Genomic DNA, 26,141 nt, shown 5'->3' on the forward strand with positions numbered 1-26,141 from the left:
AACAAGAGACTTTGATTTGTAGGAATCGGAACATCCCATCAACAGACTCTCTCCTTAGAGCTGAGAAGCTGTTTGGCAGAAGGACGACTCTGGAAGTGTGTGCCTTCGCGCCGGTGCCCGCATGTCGGACCAGACACCCCTTCACCGCGGGGCATCCTGTTTATTGCGGGATGCGCAGCAGCACCGCCGACCTTCGCTCCGTAACGACACTACATGCCCTCCCCCGTGGCGACAAGGAAAACAGTCTCCAGACACTGCCAAACGTCTCCCAGGAGACACAATAGCCCTCCGGCGAGAACCGCTGCTACCTTCAGAACGCAAATCCGCGTCTCCAGCCCAGATTTCTGCTGGCTTTGCCATGATGCTAAGTGTTGGTCACATGTACTACGCCAGACACCACACTGCTCTGTGTGATTACCAACAAGCCAGTTCTCACCCTTGGGGAGTTTAGGCTAGTGGGAGAGAAAAACAGACGACTCATCCTTGAAGTTGTGGTGTCAGGAAGACAAATTTTCATGAAAGAAAGGCTTTGTCTGAGGTGACGTTTAAACTGACGCCTGAGTGGTGGAAAGAAACCACATAAGGCTGGCGGGGGGACTTCGGTCGCCGACGTCTCACTGTAAAAGTACCGAGGCGAACAAGAGCTGGGAACGCTTTATGCGGGAGGAACGTGGCAGGTGGTGTTTTGGGAGGACGGGGTGAGGCCAGAATGGGGTCCAGGGCCAGACCACACAGGGAGGGCAACCTTCTCATACCTCCAGAAGGACACTTGGTAGAGGCTGATGAAGGTGCTATCAGTAATTGTGCCTGTCATTCTGGGACAGGGTTATCACCACCACAACGTGAAGGCAGCGGAAGAGGAAAATCTCTCAAAACACAAGGGGCCAAGTATGTGGCTTCATTCTCGCAGTGTCCAAAGCAGCCGGTCAGCGCCCGGTGAGGAGGGACTCAGGTACACACAGTCTCTTCTACCTGCTTGAAACCAATTGGCTTGAAAAATCATCTACATCTTTCTCCATGGCAAAAGGTTTATCGAATCGGTTTTAACATTTTTGTTTGATAAAAAAATGTAAGTATATAAACATTAGTTTCAAAATTCTGGTTCACAACAAAACAACTATGTCAAGTTTCCGAAGTATAAGGGAAGTCCCAAAAAAGTGTGGAAGCAGGAGCCACTCCGAGAGCGTGTCCCTAGACTGCCGTCCTGTCATCAGGATGTTACAGTCTCTCTCAGCTACCCAGGTCGTGGGGTCGCTTTCCCAACATGTGGTGCCCCGGGCAAGGGAATGCGGGGACCTTAGACCCCACTCCTGATGGAAACAAGGCATCCAGGAGGCCCCATTTTCTGTGCCAGATTTAAGTACCATCCCTCCAGGAAGGTCAGTTTCAAAAGATTTGAAAAGCAAATGTATAAGCTCTTCAACCTCATGAGCACACCCTGAACACTACAAACAAGAGCACGGGGGGCAGGGGCGGTCACCGTGCAGCTGCTGCCCTGCCTGCACCTTCACTGGCTCCTGTGGGAACCCCAGCCTGGCCTGTGCTGCACCCCAGGGCCCCCCAGATCCTACAGCTTGGACGCTGCCTCGAGGGTCAGCCCCCTTGGAGCTCTCGCCGAGAGCCTGGCAGGAGCCCAGGAGGAACAAAGCCAAGCGCAGGCCAGCGTGGCCGTTCGCACTGGTGAGCCCGTCTGCTCCGTCTCTAGTCTAGCATCACTTGCTTACTCCCGCCCAAGTCCACGCTGAGAGAAGCTGACAACATGCCCAGCTCTGTCCCCCACCAGACACTGACAGCCACCCAGCTGGCCACACCCACCCTGCCAGACAGGAAGGTGACTCCATACATGGGGACCCTGCACCTGTGCCCGCCCCCTCTCCCCAGGGAGCCGGAGGGCTGGTGGTAAAGGGGGCTCATTGGGGGCCACATGGGGGGACGTGAACGGAGCCCACATGTGCTTTTGGGGACACCCTCTTCCATCTCACCTCTGTCCAGCTCCCTCACCCTCTGGAGTCTCGCTTCCTTGATCAGGATGTGGACTAAAATTAAATCTTAAGCCCACTAGACACGAATGGACCCCCTCTTGGCCAAGAGGACCCCAGGAAAACCTTAAACCGAGCTGCCAGCCATGAGGAGAAGGGAGATCTGACTCGCCACACCACAGCCCCTCCCTTTCGGAGTTACTCTTTGTAACAAAAAGATACTAAATCGTTAACAGGCCTGAGACCATGCAAGGCAAAGCTTAAACCACACCTGCAGGCCGTCAGTTTACTGAACAGATCACTCGGGGCCTGGTTTGTGTCCAGTGGCTGATCTCTGATTAGCAGCCTTCCTTATCTCGGCTCAAAACAGTCCAAGCTGTTACAGCTTCATTTCTTTAACCAATTGCCAATCAAATAATCTTAAATCCCGCCTAAGCAACCCCCTTGAGATTTCCTGCCTTTTCGGGCCAAACTAATGGATGTGTGCCATGTGTTGATTTATGATTTGTGTGTGATTCCTGTCTCCGTGAGTGTGTAAAGCCAAACTGTAACCCCTCTGCCTTGGGACCTCTTTTCAGGACTTCTTGAGGCCATGTGCTCTGGGTAGTCGCATACATTCGGCTCAGAATAAAGCTCTGTAAATTATTTTACAAAGTTTGGGTTTTGTTCCATTAACAAGGAACAGGAGTTCTCAGGGTGGTGGGGCCCCTTGAGGGTCACAGAATGGCCTCCACGAGGTCAAAACCGCGTCTGAATGGACACTCCACGTTACTTAACCTTTTCACCATCGCGTTCTCCACAGCGTGGAGTGCAGCCCCCCAGAGGCAGAGCAGCTGTGGAGCCCAGCCATCTCCTAGGCAAGAGATCATTACAGAGACACCTGTAGCTAGAGCATCAGGGGCCCAAGATGGGCAGGAAAAGCCTTCCCATGGGGTGTGTGGACCTGGGGAGTTTCAGGAAATCCATCTCCCGATCCCCACAGTCCACAGGCACTCATGCGTAAACTAAATCTGCTAGACAAAGAGAGTCCAGGGGAGTTCCTACCCTTGGCCCATTCTCACTCTTCCTTCCTTCTCCCACTTGCCAACCTCACCTGCCTGAAACTTACAGGGACATTGCACAGGCAACCAGTAAAGCTGTAACAGAGGGAACGGTCTGAAAAAGAGTAAAATGTTTTATGAGTTGTTTCTTAACCCCCACTCCCCCGCACTCCTTTTGGGGCTCAAAACCTGCATCCTTGCCTGAGGCCAGTCATCGGAGGGGCTGGGGAGTGTCCTTTGTTTTTTGTACAACAGGCGATGGCTCAACGGAATTGTTTGGGCAGAGATCATGAAATTGTCTTCAGTGGAGATGCTATAGGTAAACAGCAATAACCTGAAGCTGAAAACCCCGTTTAAAAGCTCTGTATTTCTGCTTACAGTTAGGATGTCAGCACTTTAAGATGAGAGTCCTCCTCATTTGCCAGCAAATTAATAAACTTCTCTTTCCTTCTCCTCAAACCACTTGTTCTCGTTCTTCTGATGTGGCCTTGGGGACAAGTGGTGAATTTTGGTAACAGAATTTGGTGTCCTTGGGTGGGCTCGTGGGCACCCCAGTGGAATGGCACCCCGCGACTGACGCCATGGCTAGGAGAGGCGAGGAGCAGCCACGGTCCAGCCGTGGGTCGGAACATCGTGTTTTGGGTAACAGAGTGAAGGATTGCCCCGGCAGCCTCTGGGGCCTGTTTCACTCCGGGAACTCCCACCCATCTTCTCCGAAGTAGACTCAGCTCCGACCAACTTCAACCTTGTTAAGAAAAGGAACCAGACCTGGGCAGTGCTGTGACGCCTTGGCCATTTGTTTGGGCAGGTCCCCAGTGTGCACAGCCAGACCCTTAATTCCACCCATTTGGGGAAAGTTTTTGAACCTCCCTGCCCTGTGGCAGCACAGTTGTTTGTAGGTGATGTTTGGGGGTGGAAGTCACGTTTGAGTGGAACTAGGGAACCTGGGGGATTCATCCCTTTCTGGATTTGGAGCTTGTTTGTTCAGTTCCCAGGGAACCTGGGGATGTCATTCCCTTTTGGAATGTTGGCTCTCATTTGGGAATTTGGTTCTCATTTGGATGGTTCCCATTTGTTGGAAGGCCTTTGCGTTTGAGATTGCATCGGAATTCCCTGTATTGTCTGTGTCTGTTGTTTGTGAGTTTTGTTTAAGGTCTTGGCATTAAGATGGTTTGTGTTGGGAATTTCCTGTATCATCTACTTGTCATGTTGTGTTAGTTGTTGTTGTCAATGTGGGAGGCTCCGTTTCTATTCCATCTGAAAGCCCCTTAGGGAGAATCTTGGCTGAATAACCAATTTATGGCTATAAAAGAGAATGGTTTTATTTTAATCCAATGTACATAGTGGAGTGTGAGGAGAAGTGGCCATTAGTGGAAACTTAAATTATTATACGATCTTAAAACTGGAATTATTTTGTCAAAGGTCTGGTAAATGGGATGAGAACCCGTAAGTACGATCTTCCGTGCAATTGCATAACAAAGAGGCTGAACGGCCGTGTGATAAAATTGGGGAGGGATTAACCAGGTCGGATCTTGTGAACCTGCTCCCCTACCAGCAGCTCCCCACCCACCAGGGAAGGTGCCACGGGCTTGGCCATGAGCAAGCTCGTGCCACTGGGGCCCTGAGGCCTGATCTGCTGTGGTTCCTGAGGCAGTGGTCATGGAGTGCACTAACAGCAGCAGCTCTCCCCTACTCCACAGCCCCGTGGTCGGCCTGGGAAGTGGCCCTGCGTGGAGCCTGGCCCAGGGCAACTGCTGCTGCCACCACCCACCACTGCCACCATCACCATCTTGGCACCAAGAGAAGGGCTGGAAGGATGTGACTAAAACTGATCCTTTAGTCCCAGGCCCACTAGGTTATGACCTGGGAGTGGGAATGGTCTCTCCTTCTAAGACCCATCAGGGAACTCAATTTGGCAAGAGGGCACCCATAGCTGGGGCAGGGCAATCTCTATTATGGCAATGTCAGATGGGGGCTTGAATGGATAAGGACAGCTGGCAGGGTGTTATTGGACTTCTGATGAAGATCCCTCTGAATTTTTAGAATGCATCTATCAGGCATATCAGAAATATACAGATGCAGATCCAGGGCCCTGAAAATATGTGCATGATTAATATAACTTTTGTAGGGCAGCGTGCTCCAGATATATGGAGGAAGCTGCAGAGTGTGTAAGAGACAATTGGCATGACTCCCTCACAGCTTGCTGATATCACCTTTAAAGCATATAATGCAAGGAAAGAACAGAAACTGAAATCTATGTGTGTTTTGTTAGCTGCACCAACTAAGGGTCCTTTGAGACAGTCAAAAGGAAAGTGTGGAAAAAGTTGCCCAGGTTGAAGTACAATCAGCGTGCTTTGTAAAAAGGAAGGACATTGGAAAGAACACTACCCCAAATTGCAAAGGGCTCCAGGTAACAAGAAATCCCCAGGAAAGCAAATGGTTTCTCAAGACTGGGACTCAGATGATGGAGGAGGAGGCCTGGGGCTCCATGCCTCAGTAGCGGTCCCAATGCAAATATCCCCATAGGAGCCCCGAGTACGATTGACAGTGGGGACTCAGTCAGTGGGCCTTTCAATTGGCACAAGAGTGCTGCCGCCACCAAGCTACATGGGCAGAAGCAGCCCAGGGCCTCCCCCTTGGCTGCCACCTGGCCCCTAGCACCAGCCATGCATGGTGTGCTGGGAGCCAGGCTTGGGGGGCGGCAGTGGTGAGGCAAGCAGCGGCTGAGGAACTCACTGTGGGCCCAGGAGGTGGACCCAGGGAGTTGCTGCCGAAGCTGGAGGTGCTCCCACTGCCTCCTCCACTGCCAAATCCGGTGGACGTGGGCAAGCAGCAGCGGCACCAGAGCTGTTCCAGAAGCGCAGAAGCTCACCTCTAGGGGTGTCTCCAAGCTCCTGCTTCGTGAATGCCAGGGCCTGTTGAAGCATACAGGATACTTCAAAGTGGAAGAGTTCACCTGGAAGTCTGGGCCTCAGCAGACCTGCACGTTGTTGCAGCATTTGCAAGAAGAAAGCTACCAAAAAGTGAATAAGGCCGTATAGACCAACAGGACCTGAGACATGCAGAGAGAACTTAAACGCCCCATACCCATGAGTACAGATTCGTGCAGGGTCCATTAGTGGTGTTGTACAAGTGACTATTAATGGTACTCAATCGCATCTGAATGGCAGGATCCTGGGACTAGGGTGGCCTCATGGTGCTGATGGACTGTGTTGCCTCAGGGGTTTAAAAAGGCTCCCCTGCCCTGTCTGGTGATAGCTTAGTGGGGGACTTTCAAACCCTGCAATTGGACAGATTTGCAAACAGCAGGTTACTTATCTGGGATTCCAAATTAGCAAGGGGAGCTGCAGCAATTGCGCCGGCTCCTAGGAGTGGCAGAGTCCTGTCACGTCTGGATCCCCAACTCTGGACTAATAGTAAAGCCCTGTATGAGGCCCTCGAAGGAACAGATGTGGAGCCCCTGATTTAGACCACAGACTGTCAAAATGCCTTTGAAAAACTGAAGCAGAGTCCTGTGATAGCCCCTGCTTTGGGGTTGCCTGGCCTGCAGAAAGAATTTAAATTACATGTTCATGGAAAACAAAGAATGAGCCTTGGAGCCTCAGTGCAGATGCTGGGAGACGTCCCACGGCAGAGGCATGCTTGTCAAAGCCACTGCACAGCACTGTTAGAGGGTGGCCTCCTTGCCAGGAGCAGCTACTTGTGAGCTGTTATTAAAGATGGTGTCTGCGCCCATCCTGCCGCCCTGTGACCACCCGAAGGGAATGAGCCTTTGCAGCACGACCGTTTGGAAGTCCTGGAGGCCGCCTGTTACAACAGGATGGACCTGTCAGGTCAGCCGATGCCAGAGCCAGATTGGGATCTTTTCACTGATGGGAGCAGCTTTATGGACAATGGACAATGGACAACAAAGGGCTGGATGCAGTGGCACTGCCGCCTGGGACTTCAGCCCAGAAAGCTGAGCTGATTGCTTTAACCACAGCTCTTCAGTTATCCAGAGGGGGGGAAAAGGTAAACATTTATACAGACTAAATATGCCTTTATGGTTGAGTGTGCCCACGGTGCCATCTGGAAGGAAAGGGGGCTCCTCGCGGCAGGAGGAGGATCCAAGCCTCGTTCGGCCCCTCATGAGGCACTTACAGGAATGCACACATGAGGGGCGCGATGCCTTAATGGATTTGGTGGGATCTCATTTAAGAAGACCCCGTCTGAAGCAGACAATGTGCTTGAAACAATCCAAAGACAGAAAAGCGACCTGCTGCACAGGGAACCCAACGTCTGGGGACCCACCCTTTCAATGATTGGAAACTTATATTAGTAGATACCTTTTCAGGATGGGTAGAGACTTACCCTACCCGAATGGAGAGAGCGTCTGCAGTTACCAGAATCCTTCTGAATGAACTCGCTCCAAGGTATGGGCTCCCTTCCTCCATACAGAGTGATAACGGACCCTCCTTTGCATAGGAGGTATCTCAGCAAGTAAGCAAAATTGGTGCAGGAAGCCCTTCCAAAATGGGACAGGGCATGGCTGCGTGCTCTTCTCCAGACAAGGGTTGCCCCTAGGAGCAGGCTCAAGTTAAGCCCCTATGAAATAGTTTGTGGGAGACCCTCCCTAGCACCCCGAGCCAAGTATGGTAATACAATCATAAGTGAAGAAACACAGTAAAGCAATACATCAAATACTAACCGCTGTGCGTGAAGTTGCCACTGTCAGGTCCCTGCCCCATCGGAAGCAGAGAAGTGGAAGGGACCATATGAAGTGCCTCTAACAACCACACCTCATTGAAACTGTCAGGAGTAAAAGGAGTCCGCCATACTAGAGTAAAGAGGTTTCCCACAGAGGAAGAGGACCCAGGCCCCCAGTGGATGGGCCAGCCTCCAGGTGATCTAGAGTATCTGTCTAAGAAGAAGGAAAAAAAAAGGCTGATACTGTCTTTTCTGTTCTTTCTTTGGCTATTTGTTCTGTCTTTAGGTGGAGAGACAACTCTTTAGTGAGGATTTCTTCTGCTAATCAGTCTTACTGCTGGCTTTGTCACAGTCCTGTATGTTGTTTATCTTCCTGCACTCTGAATTTGCAGAAGCTGGTCACTTGGGTCACCTACAGGGAGCAGCTAATAGCTCTGTACTCAGAGGTCCTGTGTTTCTGTCTTGCCCAGCCCTGTCTCATGTACAAGGTGACAGTAAGAGCCCACAATCCTACGGGTGTCTTAGACACCAAGTGGGGTAAATATCTCTTTTATCAGGTACCCTCTACTTCGCCTTGTCAATCCTCACGGCTATAGGTCCTTACGCCCTTTTCCACCGTCTGTTGTACTGCCTGCTGCCGAAGCTTTGCAGTGGCATGTGTAAGCATGGCCTTCTGTCTAAAGCACGGCCCCAGCTCAGCAGGAAGCAGCCCAATAACGATGTCGCCACTTCTCCACAGCTATGGAAGTAAAATTGGCAGTGAGGAATATGTAACAGAGGTGGAAGTGGCCTGAAAAAGGGTAAAATGTTTTATGAGCTGTCTTGTAATGCACCCCCCCACACACACTCCTTTTGGGAATTAAAACCTTTATCTTTGTTTTTTGTTTTTGCCACAGGCGATGGCTCAATGGAATTGTCCAGGCAGAGATCAGGAGATTGTCTTCACTGGAGACGCTATAGTTAAACAGCAATAGCCTGAAGCTGAAAACGCCTTTAAAAGCTCTGTATTTCTGCTTGTAGCTAGGACATTGGTATTTTACGACTAGAGTCTGCCATCTGCCTCATTTGCCAGCAAATTAATAAACTTCTCTTTCCTTTTCCTCCAGCCGCTTGTCTATGTTCTTCATTCGGTCAAGGCAACAAGTACTGAACTTCTAGTAACAAAGGGACCCTTCAATGATACTCTTAAGTCTGTGCCATCCATCTGATTAGAGGGTATATTTCCAATATAATTTGGATTCCTATTTCATAAATATTTATTAAAATTCTAAACATTCATTTTGTTGGGTGAACTGTGTTTTACTAAATATATATATATGAGATATATATGTGTGTGTATATATATATATATAAAGTGAGAGAAACAGAGACAAAGAGACAGACAGACAGAAAGAGACAGAAAATAAGAGAAGTTGCAAGTAAGTCAAATGGGAGTGAACAAAAGATTATTAAGCATGAAAAAGCATGTGAATTTACCTTAGGACAAATGTCACTGTGAGTAGTGGGATAGAAATACAAGTTCACAGAAACAAAGAATGATACAAAATTCCCAGCTTCTAAAGAAGGACTTGCTTGGTGTTTTGTACATACATGATGATTAGGGCCAAATCACCACTCCATTAACATTGCGTCAGATACATTCAGAAGAGTGATGTATGATTTTGTTTTAATGTATTTGAATCCTGCCACAAATTAAAATCCTTTTTCGTGATGGAAAAATATGTGTCTACTAAAATTGTGTCAGAAGTGTGAATGGAAAAGAACATAATCCCTGTAAAATAATTTAAAGAGGTTTATTCTGAGCCAAATGTGTATGACCATGACCCCAAGAGCCATGCTCAAGAAGCCTTGAGCAAGTAGCCCTGTGGCTGGGTTACACTTTGATTTTAAACATTTTAGGGAGACAGGAATTACATGTAAAATCATAAATTAATACATGGAAGGCCTACATTGGTTTGACCCAAAAAGGCTGGGATATATAGGTTATAGACGGGCTTAAAGATTCTTTGATTGGTAATTGGTTAAGACATGAAGCTGTAAAGGCTTGGACTATTTTAAGATAAGTAAGTCTGCTCATCAGAGACCAGCCACTGGACATACATGGAGACTCAAGTGATCTGTTAAGTAAATCGATGTCCTGCAGGAGTGGTTTAAGCTTAGCCTTGCATGGCCTTAGGCCTGTTAATGATTTACTACCTTTTTGTTACAAGGAGTAACTCCAAAAGGGAGTGGCTGTGGTGAGGCGTGTGTGACCTCCCTCCTCCTCATGGCTGGCAACTCAGTTTAAGGTTTTCCTGGGGTCTTCTTGGGCAAGAGGGCGTCCATTCAGTCGACTGGGGGTGGGGCTTAAGATTTTATTTTAGTTCACAGAGGATACACAAAGATTGCTTTAAGAGGATGGAACAAAAGAATTTGAAGACCATTAGTTTAAAGGAAAGAAAAACTGAAAGGAAATATGATCCCCTGGGCAGCATTACTTTTTCCTTTTGAAATATGCAGTGGGCCTGCCCTAGCCTTGGTCTCCATTTGCTGTTTGCTACAGGGAAAGAAGACTTGGCTCTCATCATAATTTTGGCAGCAATGGCACACCTGGCCTCAAGGAAGTTCTAGGAATATTTTAGGCTGGAGGAGCCATTTAAGGGATGATTCTTTCCAAAGAAAATTTTCTTGTCATGAATTTCACGCTACTCACGTAATTTTGAACATACTCATCTACTTTTAAATAACGGACCAGATGACTCCAAGTCTACTGGGCCGTGCTTGCGTCTGCGTGCAGGAGCACAGCTCTGTCAGGGAAGACGTCCTTCCACTGTGGAGGCTACCCTGAGCTCGGCCGTCCGCGCGTCCGGAAGGGGCGGCCCTGCCATTGTCAGGGCAGCCTCTTCGGCTTTGGCTCTAGTCCCCTTGGTTTGCAAATTTTCCTCTTCATCTTGACCTGAGGCTCCCGACCCTCACACCATCCCTGGGGAGGGGTGGCCTTTTCTGGACCCCGGCAGCTTGAGGGAGGGGTGTCTGCTCTGTCACCACTGACCCCCACGTCTTGCTTGGAGCGGAGAATAGGAGGCAGAAGAGGAGGTGCCTGGCCACTCTGGCCTCCTTCCTGGCTGGGTTGGGCACCCAGCAGTGCCTGAGGTTGGGGTAGGTGCCCCAGGAGACCCTGGGTCTAGGCCAGTCTCACTGCCCCCTGCCCAGCCTTGGGACCCTCATGCAGCTGCAGGTACAGCTAACAGTGCCAATCAGGGGAGCCCGAGGCCTCCCAAACTTTGATTCCCCTGCCCCTCACCCAAAACTTCCACTCCCTCCATTTCCCAAACTAAGCTCCAATTAGTGAAGAGAAAGGCTGTAAAGCAGGAGCAGGGCAGAAGGGGGGAGGGGCAGGTCCTTCTGAAATGGACCCAGAGCTTGCTCTTCCCTCCTGCTAGTGGTCGTGTTGCTGAGACACTGGAGACCTCTGGAGGGTCAAGGCTCCCTGTCTCCTCCCTTGGTCCTGGGCCCTCTGGTGGCTGCAGGTCCTGGTGGCCGTGCCAGTCACAGCAGGACCAGCCCATCCCAACTTCACATCCCCAGCAAATGAAATGCAGAATCCACCTCACCAGCTCCATTCTCTCTTCCCTCCCAAAGCATTCACAGTGGAAACCATCGGCCAAACTATTTAACACGAAATCTAAACCTTGGCTCTCGCCTCAATTCTGATCTGGTACAGCCATAAACAAGTCAGGGCTCACTTTCACTGAGAGCAGGGTTTGCGTGGTCATTTCCAGATGGCGTTCTGAAGAAGACTCTTCATGCCCTGGTGATTGAGGTCTTCACAGCAGTCCCCTCGGCATGAGGAGTGCCAGACTTTGGGCTGCTGGAAGTCTGAGCAGGTGCCACATCGGCTCTCCTTCCCTACCTGGCTAACTGCTTGTTTAGCTGAAGCAGGGTCTGCCTCAGTGTGGGAGTTTCCATTGTATTTCTGTCTTGATTTCAGAGACATCAGCAGTTGTGGCTCCCCTGGAAACCACCAGTGCTTTCTTTTTCTGTTGCATACTGTGTTTGTGCCCCTGATTTTCTATGATTCTTTAGAGTATTTTTTGATGTGTGACCTCACATCCAACTCTTCTTTCGCTGACTCAGGAGGCATGCTAAAAGGAAAATCATTGTTTTCCCTGCTATTCTCAAGATGCAGGGTCAAGGGAAAACACCTCAATCCTCCATTACATGTCACTAATGTTACCCTGGAATTCATTATAATCCAGGCAGTGGGATGCGTTCCAATCGTGCCATCGTTCTCAGGAAGTTTTGAGGAATGGCTAACATCAGATGTTTTTCTGGCAATGTGGTCTTCTGAGCCAGCTGAGAAGGTACCATCTCCTTTGAGTTTCTCGACAGGTGCCAGAGGCATCCCTGAAGCTTTTCTTTAGTGGGCTTTGAAAGTGCATTGGATCTTGCTCCTTTCCATCTGATAATGAGTTATGAAAAAAGATTATGAACAGGGGGTGAGGAGTAAATGCCCACCTACTAACCATGTGGTTTGGTAACTTTATGAGCTTTAGTTTCCAAGTGACTAATATCTCTCTAACTGAAATTTCCCAATAATTGGAAGGTAGTGTTACCTTTCTGCCTCCAAGCGCCTATGTGATCAGGACACCACGGGTTTTCCTTGCCTTCCCTTTCTCTAATTATTTATCCGCATGCTCTCATCCCTCTTATGCAGGATCTTAACTTGGTCCCTAGTGTTACCGAAAGTTTGGTACTTGTCTCTGCGGCCAAATGAAGAACGATGACAAGTGGTTTGAGGAAAAGGAAAGGGAAGTTTATAATTTGCTGGCAGATGAAGAAGATGGCAGCTTCTCATCTTAAAGAACCATCGTCCTCCATTTAAGCAGAAATACAGAGCTTTTAAAAGGGGTTTTCAGCTTTGGACTATTGCTGTTTAACTATGGTTGGTGGTCCTGGTTGGCCTTATCTCCAGTGAAGATGATCCCATGCCCTTTGTCTGGACAATTCCGTTGAGACATCTCCTGTGGTTTAAAACAAAGAACAAAGAACAGTCCCCTGCCCCCCTGATTACTGGCCTCGGGCAAGAATGCAGGTTTTAATTCCTCAAAAATGGTGAAGGATTTTAAAGAGACAACTCATAAAACATTTCATCATTTTCCAGACCCTTACTTCTGTTACACTAGGTTCCATTAATCACAGATCATCTCCAAATATCCTATTGAAGTAAAAAAGATTATTATGATACAGAAACTTGTCTGAACTAATAATTCAATATTGATCATTATTGTTGAAATTCTGTTCTCAAGAACTACAATTCCCTAAATTCAATGTGGTAGGTCTTTACTTTTATTTTGAAAGACCAGATGCTAAAAAGGATTGCAATATCTTCTTTCCAGAAGAGCTTCAATAATGAGACATCCCTCACTGGAGAGAGTGTCTATGGGGTGCTCTCTGCAGCTTCCCTCTAGCCCAGGGAGTCCAGGAATTGTGAGGACTACAGTCTTAGGAGTTTCAAGTTCTTAGTTAATCAAATATATGGTAGTGGACAGAATGATGTCTTGTTTTATATTATTAATTATATATCAAGTTCAACTTCTCACAGGCCATTTGCACCTAGAAATAACTGTTCTCCATTACGTTTTTTCTACTGTGTATTGTAGTTGTCACTAAAGCAGAATTTTTCAAGTATCTTTAGTGGTGGCTGGAGCTGAAAGAGCCGGGATCTCCTCGGTGTCAGCTGTTTGGTTGCCTTCAGGGGAGGAAAAGTGTGCCCAGCCTTATTATAGAAGGACTGGAGTCCTCCTACCCACCCTCTGGGCTGCCTTCTGGACATGGCACTCCCACTTAAGGCTTAGGCTTCACCTGGTGGGAGGCTGGAGAGGGAGTAGTGGTTAGGAGAAGGTGAGAGGAAATAAAGTTTGCAAGACTGGATGCTCCTGTGATTGGTACAGTGACCAGGACCCAGAGCCACGAGACGGTCCCATGGCTGTGGCAGGGGTCAGAAAGCCTGCTTTGAGTAAGAGGCCTCCTGGGGACTCAGAGGCTCCTGCCCCACCTCTTCCCCAGGGTCCCAGGGGGAACAATAGAAAACGAACAATGGAGACTAACAAAAGAAATAGAAAGGATTGTAAAAGGAATACAAATGTTCTGTGGTAGGCAGAATCGCCCACCTGCCCCAAAGATATCTATGTTAAGATTACAGGCTAACTTATGGTTCTATTCAGCTGAACTGGAGATGGGGAAATCATCCTTTTTTTATTTCAGCATATTACGGGGGTACAAATGTTTAGGTTACGTATATTGCCCTTGCCCCACCCAAGTCAGAGCTTCAAGAGTGTCCATCCCCCAGACGATGCACATTGCACTCACTATGTGTGTATATACCTATCCCCTCCTCCCCCCACCATCTTCCCGGCACCTGATGACTGTTACTACTGTATGTGCACTTCAGTGTTAGTCAGTTAAGTCAGTTAATACCAATTTGATGGTGAGTACATATGGTACATCAATACATGAGTGGATTAATAAGATGTATGTGTATACCGTGAAGTTCTACTCAGCCACGAAGAACAATGGTGATCTAGCACCTCTTGTATTATCCTGGATAGAGCTGGAGCCCGTTCTACTCAGTGAAGTATCACAAGAGTGGGAGATCATCCTTGATTACCCTGGTGAGTCCACTGTAGTCACAAGGTCCTTGGAAGTAAAAGGACACAGAAGAGAGTTGGCCTGGTGCCATGTCAGAAATATAGAACCTGGTAGTCACTGCTGGCTTTAAAGTTGGGAGGGATAGTAGTGTCAAATATAAGTTTGTGTCTTTTCATTTTATGTATATTTATCATATAAGTCTGATCTTTTTTTAAGTGTCTTGAATGGTGTTCTGGAAAGACAGCATTGGTAAATGGCACACAACAGTATCCCAGTAGTGAGAGAGTTGCATGATTCCTTTGAGTCTTTGATTTGTAAAGCCTCGCCTTACCATTCAAGAGCATCCCGGACCCAGGGCATTGTCCAGTAGTGCATTCGGTTCCACAAGGCAAGTGCTTCACGCTGCATGGAAAGCACTTGAAGACAAAAAAGAAATCATATTTATTTTTTTGTAGCCTTCCTGATACTTACAGTAATACTGTTAACTGTTTTCTTTGATAGCAAAAAAAGGATACTTTTTGCGATGATACTAGATGTTCTACAGTGCAAGAAGAAATTGCCTTCTGAAAGGGGGTTCGTGTATAACACTCATTTATAATTCAATATATAATTACACAAATAATTTTTAAATATAATCAATAATAAAGACTGTTCTGTGGATGGTAGTGTTTAATACATTTTATATTATATAGTGATTTCAGGTTTTTTGTTTTCTTAAAACCACAGCTATTTAGCCTAATTCTTAGCATTATTTTGTCCTTTGCACCAGTATTTTTTGTTCACGCTTTTTGTGATCTGTGTTAAAAATCTGCATTGCCAACATTGCAGCCTTGAACTTAAACTTGTTATTCGAATAAATATTTAATTTTTTTAATTGCTCTTGTATAATCAGATGCCCCTTTTAGTACTATTTTAGAAGCATTGGGAGAATTTTTGCCTAAAGTACAATTTATCGGGGAAAACTAGATTTTAGTTTTATGAAACTTTCAACTCTTTCGTGGGACCTATATTTTCTTGAATTAAATTCTGTAGTTCTAGAATAAATAGGCAACCTAAAAAGGTGTTATCTATGTTACTTAAAACCAGAGGCTTTCTTATATTTTAACCTACTAAAACAGTGAGGGATTCCTGTCCCTAAGCACCAGGGCACCGAGTCCTCAAGTGTCTTGTCTTCGTAAGAGAAAAACACCACGTCTTTCAAGTTTCTGGATGCTCCCGCTTGCAGGCACCAAAGCTGCACGTGTAGACCGATGCACTTCTTGCCAAAGGAAACCACCACTGGAAAGACGCAGCTCCCTGGCAGAGGCTTTAGCAGGGACCCCTCCTCTGCCAGGAACCAGCGAGCAGCCTTCACGCGTGTGCAACTGGAGCTCGGGCCGCAAGCATGGTGTGCAGTACAGAAGAGGCCTCCGCAGAACTGAAACTGATTGGACATTTTATGGGAATTTATACAGATGTTGGTCCTCAAACGCTACGAACCAGTAGTCTGCAAAATAAAATGTGTTGGAAACCTCTGAAAAAAAATAAAAAAATTAAATAAAGTTGGGAGGGGACCAAGAGCGAAAGAACGTGGGCCCCTCTATAGGCTGGGAAACGCAAGGAGAATTATTCTCTCCTGGAAGCTCCAAGGGGATCGCAGCCAAAGGACACGTTAATTTTTGGTCCAGTCGCCCTCATTTCAGATGTATGACCTCTCAGTCTGTAAGATAGAAAACTGATGTTGTTTTAAGCCACTGAGTTTGTGATCATTTGTCATAACAGCCACAGGAAACTAATACAGACACCAACATATGTGGAAAGATGTTCACCCTCACTTACCATGAACTACCTGGAAGCCTGAACAAAGACATCATTATCTTTCTTTTTTGCCTACTAGATTAGCATCAATTAACGAATATTAAGAAATGTGTTAATTTTCTTGAACCAGTCAGAGGAAAATATGATACTATGGTGAAAGAAAAGAAAAATAGCTCAAAAATTTAGGAGGGTACCTTGGGAATATACACAACAGTTTTACATGTACATATTGTCTGATATAGATTAATGGCTAGGAATTCACTGTTCTGTATTCCCCCAAACCTGCCAAACAATATGCACAGTGTTTTGTTTTTTAAGCAACTTTATTGAGGTTATAATCGGGATACAAAATAATTGCATTTATTCAAAGTGCAAAATTGGACAAAGTCAAATATCTCTTGAGACCATCTCCAGAATCCAGAGTGTGAACTCGCCCGTGACCCCACTGTGTCCTCAAGCTCTGAAACCCAAATATCCGTCTTCATTTGAATCTCACAGTCACAGCTGGTGGCCTTCCCGCCAGGAGCCACCAAATCCGGGCACCTTGGAGAGACCGGCAGGGTCACAGGGTGCGGCGTCGGGCAGCAGGGACGCAGCATGAGGAGCCGCAGTTCCACAGGTGGCCTTGCAGGCCGGCTGTCTCAGGTGAGCTCTGGCAGGAGATCCTGGGGGATGCAGGGCTGTCCCAGGACAAGGCCTGGGCCTTGGGGACTCTCCGACCTCCACAGGGATGGGCGGGAGGCGTGGCTTGTCTTGGGCTCTGGTGAGGGGTTCCGGGGTGGGAGCTACAGGGAGGTGCCAGCCCTGGTGACAGCGTCTTGGCTGCAGGACTTGGGGGTGATGGGCTTGGGGGGCATCCTTTGGTGCAGCCCGGGAGATGCTGGGGTTCCCTCAGGTTAGTTAAGGTGCGGGCCTGGGTGCCATCGGGATCGGGGAATTGTTCGGACAACCCTATTTGGTCACTTAAAGTCACTTCTTCGCTCCTTTGCTTTCAAAGGGAACCGATCCCCACCCTTGTCTGTCTTAGGGGCACACTCCTGGGATGGAAGAGTTTGCAGCTTTGCCTTGGCAGACCTTTTGAACCCCACCTTCCTAGGTGCCTTGGACTCAACATGTAGAACAGAAGACAGAGCCTACAGAGCGTGTTTCCACCCGAAGGAGTGGGGTCCACGGTCCCCACACCTGCGTGTTGGGAAGGTGAGTCCCGCGTGCCCTGGGAGCTTAAAAACGCTGTCCCATCCCGACGACAGGACAGCAGCCCAGGAACATGCATTAGGAGAGCTCCTGCCCTCGCGTTTCCTTGGGCCTTCCCCTGCACTTTGGAAACCTGAGGTACTCGTATTTTACCAACCAAAATTTTCAAACTCATGTTGATACACTTTGGAGAAGGACGCGGGGGGTTTGCGGGTTGATGGACATCGGTAGTCTCAGGACACGGTTCACCCGAGGCTCCTCCCCGGGCCGCGCTGAAGCCGCAGACTCGCCCCTGGCTCCTGGCGGGAACAGGAAACGCAGAGGGGAGTCCTCACTTTATCAGAATCTGCACTGTCCGTTCCTTCCTGCTTTGGCGGGTACCAACTGGACTTTAGGCTCAGATCGTCCTAACAGAATTTCCGGGTAGGGTATGGCACATGTGACTTACTTTAAACTTTGTTGGGTGAAAAACAAAACAAAAACAAATTTTTTTAAAACCCCAAATTTTTCACAATTATTAACAGTTCTCTAGAGGCCAAGAGGCAAATCGCAAGCCTAGAAGAGCAGGTCCCCAGCCTCACCGTGTTCACGCTGGAGGATGTTTGTTCTCACCAACGACAGCTGCGCAGGCACGAGGGTTTGACCTTCTTTTAAGTAGGGTTAGGCCGCCAGCGAGACTCTCTAAACTGTCAGCGTCACATTTCTACTTCTTTTAGTGGAAATTGTGTGAGTAACTGTGGCAACTCCAGGACAGAATGCCATGTCATTATTTGTACCTGGGTTCCTGTGCACGAGGTCACAACAGAGGGGAAGGCGGTGGCCGTGCAGCAGGGAGCTCCCAGCATCAAGGCTGAGCCCAGAGGGGTCGGTGGGGCCTGTCTCTGTCCCAGCCTTCACTGGGCAGGGTCGTCTGTTCCCGACCACGACATCCAGTGGGGCCAGATCTCTCCTGTCCCTCAATCCCGGGCCAGCGCCCCCACCCTCAGAACTTGCCGGCCCCCTTGGGCGTGTGATGCTGTTTGGCTCCCACATTCCTGGAGCCCTAAGAGGCCTCTGTCAACCCATCTCCTACTGCTGCACGAAGTTCACAGTAGAGGGAAAACCTGGGAAAGAGAGGTGAGCCAGATCCTGGGCTGTGGTCTCCACGGGGTCTGACAGTCCTGAATCACCGGGTTATGAAGCAAGGTGCAGGGGAGGTCCCGGGGTGAGGGTGGGTCTGCAAACCCGTCAGCCTCCTCCATGCCTATCTCTGCTGGGAACTACACTTGGAGGGCAACTCTGACCCCTTCCCTGTGCTCCAGCCCCCCCCAGACAGAAGCCACCAGCACTGATGACAAAAATCACATCTATTGGGAAGCAATATATTACTGAGAGGATGCCACTAACAAACAGGGGATGTGATTTCCTGAGGCAAAGCAGATTTCCTCTGGGTGTACCCAACTTTCTCTTGGGGAAAACTGTTCCCACCAGGGAAGTCATACACAGCCTGGTCTGGTTGATCAGGCAACCATGTGGGGTAATAGTGAAGATGGCCTGAGGCTCTTGCCATCCTTCGCTCTTGCTGGCAGGGACTGGCCAGGGGCATGGGCTCCCAAAGTGGGAAGGCCCAATTGCTGTCCCTGTCACTGCCTGTTCTTCACAGGATGTCTGTTGCCCATGGGGAAGGTGTGGTGACCACAGGCAGTATCACTCATCTCTCTCCCTTGCTCTGGGTGGGAGGGACCCCTGGGGCAGCAGGAACGCCCATCCACCGGGTCCTGGAGTCTCTCCTGGTGACAATGGAGCTCCAAGGAGCTACATCCTTGCCGAAGCCCCAACTTCTCCCCTAGGACTGGTCAAGTAGTGTGAAGACTGCCCAGAGTTCAGCAGCCCTGCTGTGCACACGCGGCCTTGAGGCTGGCCTGGGCTTGGGCGGTGGCTGGCGCAGGTTTGTCCTCCTGCAGGGGACCTTCCCGCCCTTTGCCTTTTGTGTTGAGCTTCAGGCACTGCAGAAATTGATGGGTCCTTTTCCTGAAGCGGCTTTCTGGAGGTGGCTTTAAGTTTTCTGACAGGAAACGATAGTATGCCCTGGCCTAGGCACCGAGGCTCATCCCACTGGCTTGGGAGGTCCTGCGTCCTGCAGAACTTTGTTCTTGCTCCTCTGCTTTGGGCCTCCTGCCGCTCTCTGTCTTCCCAGGAGGGCCGAACACCTTGCCCTCACCCTTCCACGGGGCCTGGACTTTTGAGCTGCTCCCTTCCTGCCATGTGGGGTCACAGAGCCCCAGGGAAGCTGACATTTCCCTGCTGAATACACTCGGGGAATCGGACAGAGGGGCCTGAGAAGGCAACGTGTCTGCGGGGGTAGCATGTTGGTATGACGGCCTGGAAAGCACAGGCCGGTGCCGTAGTCTTAGAGGAGGATGCCAGTGGCAGGGCCTTCAAGCTGGTGCTCTGACTCCACCTCCACTTTCAACTCAAACTTACTCACAACCTTTGCTTGTAGCTCTCCTGCACCCTGGCTGGGAGAGATTCTAGGCAGCGGGGAGCTCCTACTGGTCCCCAGAGACCCTGAACTCACCTTCACGAGGACAGTCTGGTGGTTTCTGATCTTACTTGCCGCCAAGGTGACTTCCCAAATAGGGGGCTTCTCCTCCTCAGCCTCTGCAGGATCCGTGGTCTCCTCGGCCCTTGAAGATTGGGACCCTCCACTGAGCTCCAGCACTGATCTGCTACTGCAGGGGCCTCCTGAGCCCACAGTCTCCTCCTCGTCCCATGGGGCACTCCTGGCCATTGCTAGACTAGGATTTGGCTCTAGGCTGCCTCTTCTGGCCCACAGGACAGTCCTGCTCTGTTAGGTTCTGCTCATGAGGTTGCCTATGAGGTACTGAGAAGGCCACCTGCCCTCCTGGCCAATGGGAGGGGTCTCTGAGTGCCCACAGTTGTCCCCAGACTGGGCCCCTCTCCGGACCCTCTGGACATCCTCCCCCACAGGTGACAGGGCAGAGAGAAAACCAGTCAGGGTGAGGACTGACTTCTCTGTTGTCACTTTTTCTCCTGGACCTCTCCAAGGACATTCTCCCAGGAAATTGTCAACCTCACCTATAGAGTCGTCCCCAAACTCACTGATGGCCCAGGAGGGAAGAGCAGAGTGTGGAAGGGGCTGAGGCTGAGCCTTGAGTTCTATGGGCTCCAGGGACTGGAGGTTTGAACCCCACCTGTGCCTCACCACGAACCTTCCAATGTGAGCTTCGCGTATTTGTTGAGTGCACGGATGGAGGGAGAAAAGCTCCTGGGGGGTGTCCACGCATTTCTGACCACTCCATGATGGTAGATTTGTGGGTTTTGTGTGGGAAAGAATCCCTGGGAAAGGCTCCATGGGGGCGGAAGAAAACAAGGACCCAAGCAGAGACCAAAGGCAAGATCTGGAGAGGGGCCCAGAAGATCCATGCACAGGTTTAAGAAATACCTCACTGAAGGTTCTAGAAAGTGGTGATGAGGAGGAGGCAGACAATGAGTGGATTAGGCCCCAGAGCTATGAATGAGGAAATTGCTGACCCAAGGGACCAGAGAAGCTGCATGTCAAAAAAAAAAAAAAAAAAACCCTGAAAGCTCATTTGGACAGAGGATTGTTGTCAAGGTGTGGTCTCTGTGCCAGTGAGTGGGTCTTGGCTTCCTGCCAGCCGTGCTGTTCCCAAGTCTGACGCCTGCATGAAACCCACAAATCTATGATCCTGGAGGGGTCATAAATGCTGCGTGAACACGCCCCAGGAGCTTTCCTTCGTCCATCCGTGCATTCAACAGAACTCGAAGCTCACACTGTAAGAGTCCGAGTGAGGCACAGGTGGGGCTCAAACCTCCAGTCCCTGGAGCTCATGGAACTCAAGGCTCGGCCCCGGCCCCTTCTACATTCTGTTCTTCCCTCCTGGGCCATCAGTGAGTTTGGGGATGACTCTATAGGTGCGGTTGACAATTTCCTGGGAGAACGTCCTTGGAAGGGTCCAGGAGAGAAGGGGACAACAGAGAAGTCAGTCCTCACCCTGACTGGTCTCCTCTCTGCCCCGCGCTCACTTTCGGGAGTGGACGTCCAGAGGGTTGTGAGAGGGCCCCAGTCTGGGCACAACCGTGGGCACTGAGCTCCTGGGTCCCACCTGTGGCTATGTCCTTGGCTGCTTTCACCGGCACACCCAGGAGGCTGGGAGGGCAGGGGGGCCCCCTGCTTGTCTTCTGCCAAACTCTGATCCCCACCCTGGGAATTCACTCTCAGGCTCTGTGAGCCCCTCAAATGCTTGGGATCTGCAGGGGGAGGTCCCATTGGCCTTTGTCTGGGATGAAAGTCTTTGAGTATGTTGCTCCTGTTGCTCCTGCTGCTCAGGACTGATGGAAGCCCCAGGAAGGGTGGAGGCTGCCCTGTGGCCCGGGAGGCCCGGCTGTCCTGGGGAAGGTCAGGAATGGGTCGGCTGAAGGCTGCCTGAGCGCTTTTCAGCAGAGACAGTAAAATCCTCTTCCAGCTCTGTGGCTTCTGCGAGGCCATCCCAGATGTTCACTTTCAGCTGGGATGAGGACTTGCGCCTTCTCCTGGGATGTGGGGCCGCTGGTTCTAGGGTCTCCTTTAAGGTCCCCTCTACAGTGGGGCGCAGAGCAGGATGGGATGTCTGGGGAGGTGGGGCGGGAGAGAGGCCTGGGTGTGTTTCTCATCCAGATGTGGGGCTGGGGCTGGGGCTGGGGCTGGGACAAGGTTTGAGTCCAAGGCTGGGGCCAGGTCACGTGCTGGGGCCAGGGCTGGGCCTGGGGAGGCTGCGAAGGCGCTTCAGCCTCAGTTTGCAGCGGAAAAGCCTCAGGGACTTCACCGAACGAGACGCAGCCATGCGGGATCGGGGAGCTGCTGAGGACCGGGCAGCTGCTCTGGTTTGTCACTCGCGTTCCAGAAGAAGTGTGGGGTTGCGGTGTCCGGCTCCCAGCCCGCTGACTTACATATCCCCAGAGAACCCGGGGCCAGTCTGGGCTCGTGTGTTGCAGAAACGACCCCTCCTTTTCCTCCTCCTTCCACAGCTTCAGTTCTTCTGTCCTGGGGAGGAGCATCTCCAGGAGCATCTGGACATCGGGGTTGATGAAAGTGGGGTCACCACCCTTGATCTGTCTGTGCACGGGGTCTCCCCAGAGCGAAGCCTCTGGTGGAGGGTGGAGAGGAGGCTCTCGCTGGGGCGTGCTGTGGCGCGAGGTGGGGAATAACAGGGCCTGGGCTGCCGCCCCCCACTGGGAGAGGAACCAGATGATGCCTTCGAGGCCTGAGGTGGTCGAGAAGGGAGGCCCCACACATGAGTTACCTGGAGGTGAGCAGTACCGCACAGTGCCCAGGGGACTGTCTTCAAGTCAGACTGGTCTCCGTGCGCTTCTGCTGACAGGGTGCAGCCCGGAGGTGGAAGGTGCTGGGCGAGGGGAGCCGGGGACGCCCATGGGGATGAGGCGGTGGCACGAGCATCTTCCACACGCTCCCCACGCGGCCGGTGGGCTCAGGCAGGTGCTGCCTTGCACCCCTGCCCCGGGGCTTCTGGACATGAGAGCTGATGAAAGCGCCCCTGGTCAGGGAGCTTCCCCAGGCGGCTGCGGGAGACAGGAGGCACGAGCTGCAGCAGGGCTGGGTGGGGCCAGGGTGGCAGGCAGGGTGCACCGCCCCTCCACTGTCCCCATGCTGACTCCACAGAGCTCTGCCCCTCCCAGGCCCAAGGGCTCCAGTCACATCCCTTTGCCCCTTCCCTCATCTCCCCCTCCCAGGTCAGCCCTAGGCCTGGGGTCCCATCCCAGGCCCTGGTAGGAAGGGGGACAGGGAGACAAGGGGAGAGTCCCTCACCTGTGCACAAGTGGAGTCAGGTCCATAGACACCTCCAGTTCCCTCGGGCCATCTCTACGAGCTGGAAATCAGGATCCGGATTAGGACGGAATGGAGGGGCCTGGGTATCTTGCAGGAGGCTGACTGTCCCCCTAGGACAGACCGTCGGGGGTTGGCCCTGCAGCCCATGCATCAGTGTCCAGGCCATGAGAACCTGGCAGTGACAGAAAAAAGCGCAGCAGGCAGCGCTTTATCGTGAACTCAGTTCTCCATATCCATCCCCCAGGGTCCCCACACGCCCCCTGTGGGGGACAAGACCGGGGTCACCTCCGAGATGAACCGGCCTTAGGCAGGCTGAGCCGCTGTCCACAGTTGGGCCTGGAGGCCCCACCTGCATGCACACCCAGCTGGTGATGGGTCACCCCCACCTCCCCGCTGTGGGCAGCAGCCGTTCCCGGCCCGCCTGGCTTCACGCCCGGCACAGGATCTGAGGAGAATCCCGGGTCCCATTTCCTTCCCAGGAGCCCCCTCAGCCCTCTGCAGCTGACTTCCTGGTAGACTCGTCCCTCAGGATCAGCGAGGCTAAGCCCCCTGGGGACTCCGGGCCAGAGCCTTACCTTTCAGGCCGCAGCTCTTCTTCCCGCTCCTGGGCCTCCCCGTCATCGCCGCCGCACGCTGAGGGACAAGAAACATCGAGGGGCTGGGACCGGCCCTACCCGCCTCCCCCCAGAGGAGCTGCAGACGTTCAGTGTCTGTGGAGGACGTGACCTTCTGCACCTACCTGAGGGACCTCTGTCTGCTTTTCTCTCCTTCTACTCATTTTTAATGTGCATAAAAGTATCTTTTGTCATCCTTCTTTGAAACATGCACAGAGGGATTTTCTATGTGAGATCCAGCGTGGGTATCTTTTGTCACCATTCCTCTGCTGGAGAAACTCACTGACTCAGGCCTATGGATCCTGCTGTCAGGCACGGTCCTCCTTCCCGAGGAGGCCAGAGGCCACTCCGGTCTCTGATGGGAGGCTCTGGGGGGCTCAGCACAGCCCTCAGGTCACCTGACACAGGGGAAAGGCCGGGCTGAGGCGCCAGCCACGGGAAGGGGACTGATGCCTGATGCACGGAGCCCGGGGACTTCCTCCCACACAGACCTCAGCTCTGTCGTCACCTCGTCCAGGCCCCTGGGTCCTGGTGTTTGATTGGCCCTGATGCCGCCTGCACACCTGCACATGGGGTCTGAGAGCTTGGGATAGAAACCCACACCACTGTCACTTCCCTGCCCCACCTGGGCCTGGCAGGATAAGGGCAGTTCCCACCTCAGGGGTCTCCAGTCAATTTGGAAAAGTAGAAATAATAGTAAAAAGGAAAGAGAGAGTCATTCTCTGTTGGGTCTGGCCGCCGGTCCTCACCTTACTGATGCTTCCTTTCTGCCCATGGGCTGGTGAGGATGGGCCACCATGGAGGCAGGGGAGTAATAGGAGAAAGAGCCCCAGTCCACAGGGGTAGCCCAGCACGAGATCTGCCACCCAGGCAACTGAGCTGGGGCTCAGCCCTGTGTCACTAAGGCTTTTCAGAGGAGAAAGATGATTCTCCATATCGAATTGCACTGTTGCCCTCTAGCCCCTGAGCCCTGGGAGTCCCCTTGGGGCTACTGACCAGGGCCGAACCCTGTGTCACAGAGCTGTGGCCTCCCTGTGACAAAGGGCTGCTGGGGTGGGGGAGGGGCGGTGAGAGGAGGAGGCTGAACCACAGCCCCTCCCCTCCACCCCTGCAAATCCCTCCACCCCTGGGCCCCTGGATCCCTCCCTCAGACTCCACCTGCACAACTATCATAGAGCGACCTGTCAGTTTCTTTTCTTTCTCCTGGAACCCAGGTATTCCCTGGCTCCTTTTACCTGCTGGAGGTCAGGCAGCCGCGAAAGAGCAGGCCCAGGACAGGCAGCTGGACCAGACCCAGCCCCTCCTTGGGCATCAAGGCTGGAGGGCAGGTGCCTGGCCAATGGTGCACGCGGGACGTGGGGATGACAGCAGTAGGGAACTGTCCAGCCACCCTGGAGTCTTCACTTAGTCTGCACCTGGCTGGGATGGAGAATGGCCTTGGGACGCTTCCCTTAGTGAACAAAGGTGCTTGCTTTCAACTTTCTGAGAAGCAATTAGATGAGTTCCGCAAAGGGCCACAGGCCCATCCTGTCACTGGTACTTCCATGGCTGACTGCCATCGCCATGTTTCGTGACTAAATTACTGCTTGATCAGACAGCGCTTACACACCCCAGAAACTGTACATAGCAAGCACACTCACAAAACATTCATCTCACGCAAACCACAGAATTGTGTGAAACTTTTTAAAACTCAGTTTAAAATCCATATCTAATAAAACACATCTGCTGTCCTACAGACTGTTTATTCCAGACTGATAAAACACAAGGCTAGATGTGGGCGTAGCCTTTTTATATTGGATTATTTAAAAATTCATGGAGATCTCATTACTTGTCTAATGGCATATGGGTCTGTTCAACTTCTTTACCTCATTTCCAGGGCAAAGACAATGTAGATGCCATGAAACTTGATGTGATAAACTCAGGAAAATGCATTCTATTGTTTCATTTCCAAAAGGAATAAAAATCATAATGGTAATTTGAGGGGAGGATATGAAAATACTGTGTAAAGATTTTGAAATTCTGCAGCCAGCACCTTTCTCTCCTCCCTGTTCCCTGAAGTCTGGCCAGTGTTTCGTGTCGAGCTCTCCCTGTGTTGGACAACTTGTCCCTGGTGCTCACAGCCCTGCCCTATTCTTGGCACAGCCCCGTCAGACTTGCTCTCTGTACGGCCCCAGGGCCAGGACTTTTGTCTGATTTGTTCATGGCCTCGTGGCCTCTTTCTCCGTGTCCCGAGCAGTGCCTGGCACACAGAAAGCTCTCGGGTGTTTGAATATAAACTGGAGGGCTCTTCCCAGCCTTCTCAGCACGTCTGAGTACAGAGGAAGCATTTTATGAGTGCGTTTGGTTCAACTAA

General features: G+C 51.0%; 1 protein-coding gene across 1 annotated transcript; it reads right to left on the reverse strand.

Annotated features, from left to right (window-relative positions):
- Positions 1-4,535: 4,535 nt before the first annotated feature.
- Positions 4,536-24,723, reverse strand: LOC105816081. The gene is made up of 6 exons (XM_012651394.1): positions 24,543-24,723; positions 23,750-23,807; positions 22,329-22,664; positions 19,884-19,992; positions 5,756-5,866; positions 4,536-4,664 (listed from the first exon to the last, which is right to left on the reverse strand). The coding sequence occupies exons 1-6, from the start codon at positions 24,721-24,723 to the stop codon at positions 4,536-4,538; spliced, it is 924 nt and encodes a 307-aa protein (XP_012506848.1).
- Between the last annotated feature and the right edge of the window lie 1,418 nt (positions 24,724-26,141).

Source organism: Propithecus coquereli, unplaced genomic scaffold (genome assembly GCF_000956105.1).
Source record: "Propithecus coquereli isolate 6110/MARCELLA unplaced genomic scaffold, Pcoq_1.0 Scaffold355, whole genome shotgun sequence".
NCBI lineage: Eukaryota > Metazoa > Chordata > Mammalia > Primates > Indriidae > Propithecus > Propithecus coquereli.

Excerpts from the sequence above, each read along its gene's own strand:
- LOC105816081 (XM_012651394.1), bottom strand. The coding sequence starts at position 24,723 with ATGGAGAATCATCTTTCTCCTCTGAAAAGCCTTAGTGACACAGGGCTG. Across the intron at positions 23,808-24,542 it reads TGGGCAGAAAGGAAGCATCA|CGTGCGGCGGCGATGACGGG; the intron begins GTAAGGTGAGGA and ends CTTGTCCCTCAG. Across the intron at positions 5,867-19,883 it reads ACCAGACTGTCCTCGTGAAG|CTCTGGTGCCGCTGCTGCTT; the intron begins GTGAGTTCAGGG and ends CTTCTGGAACAG.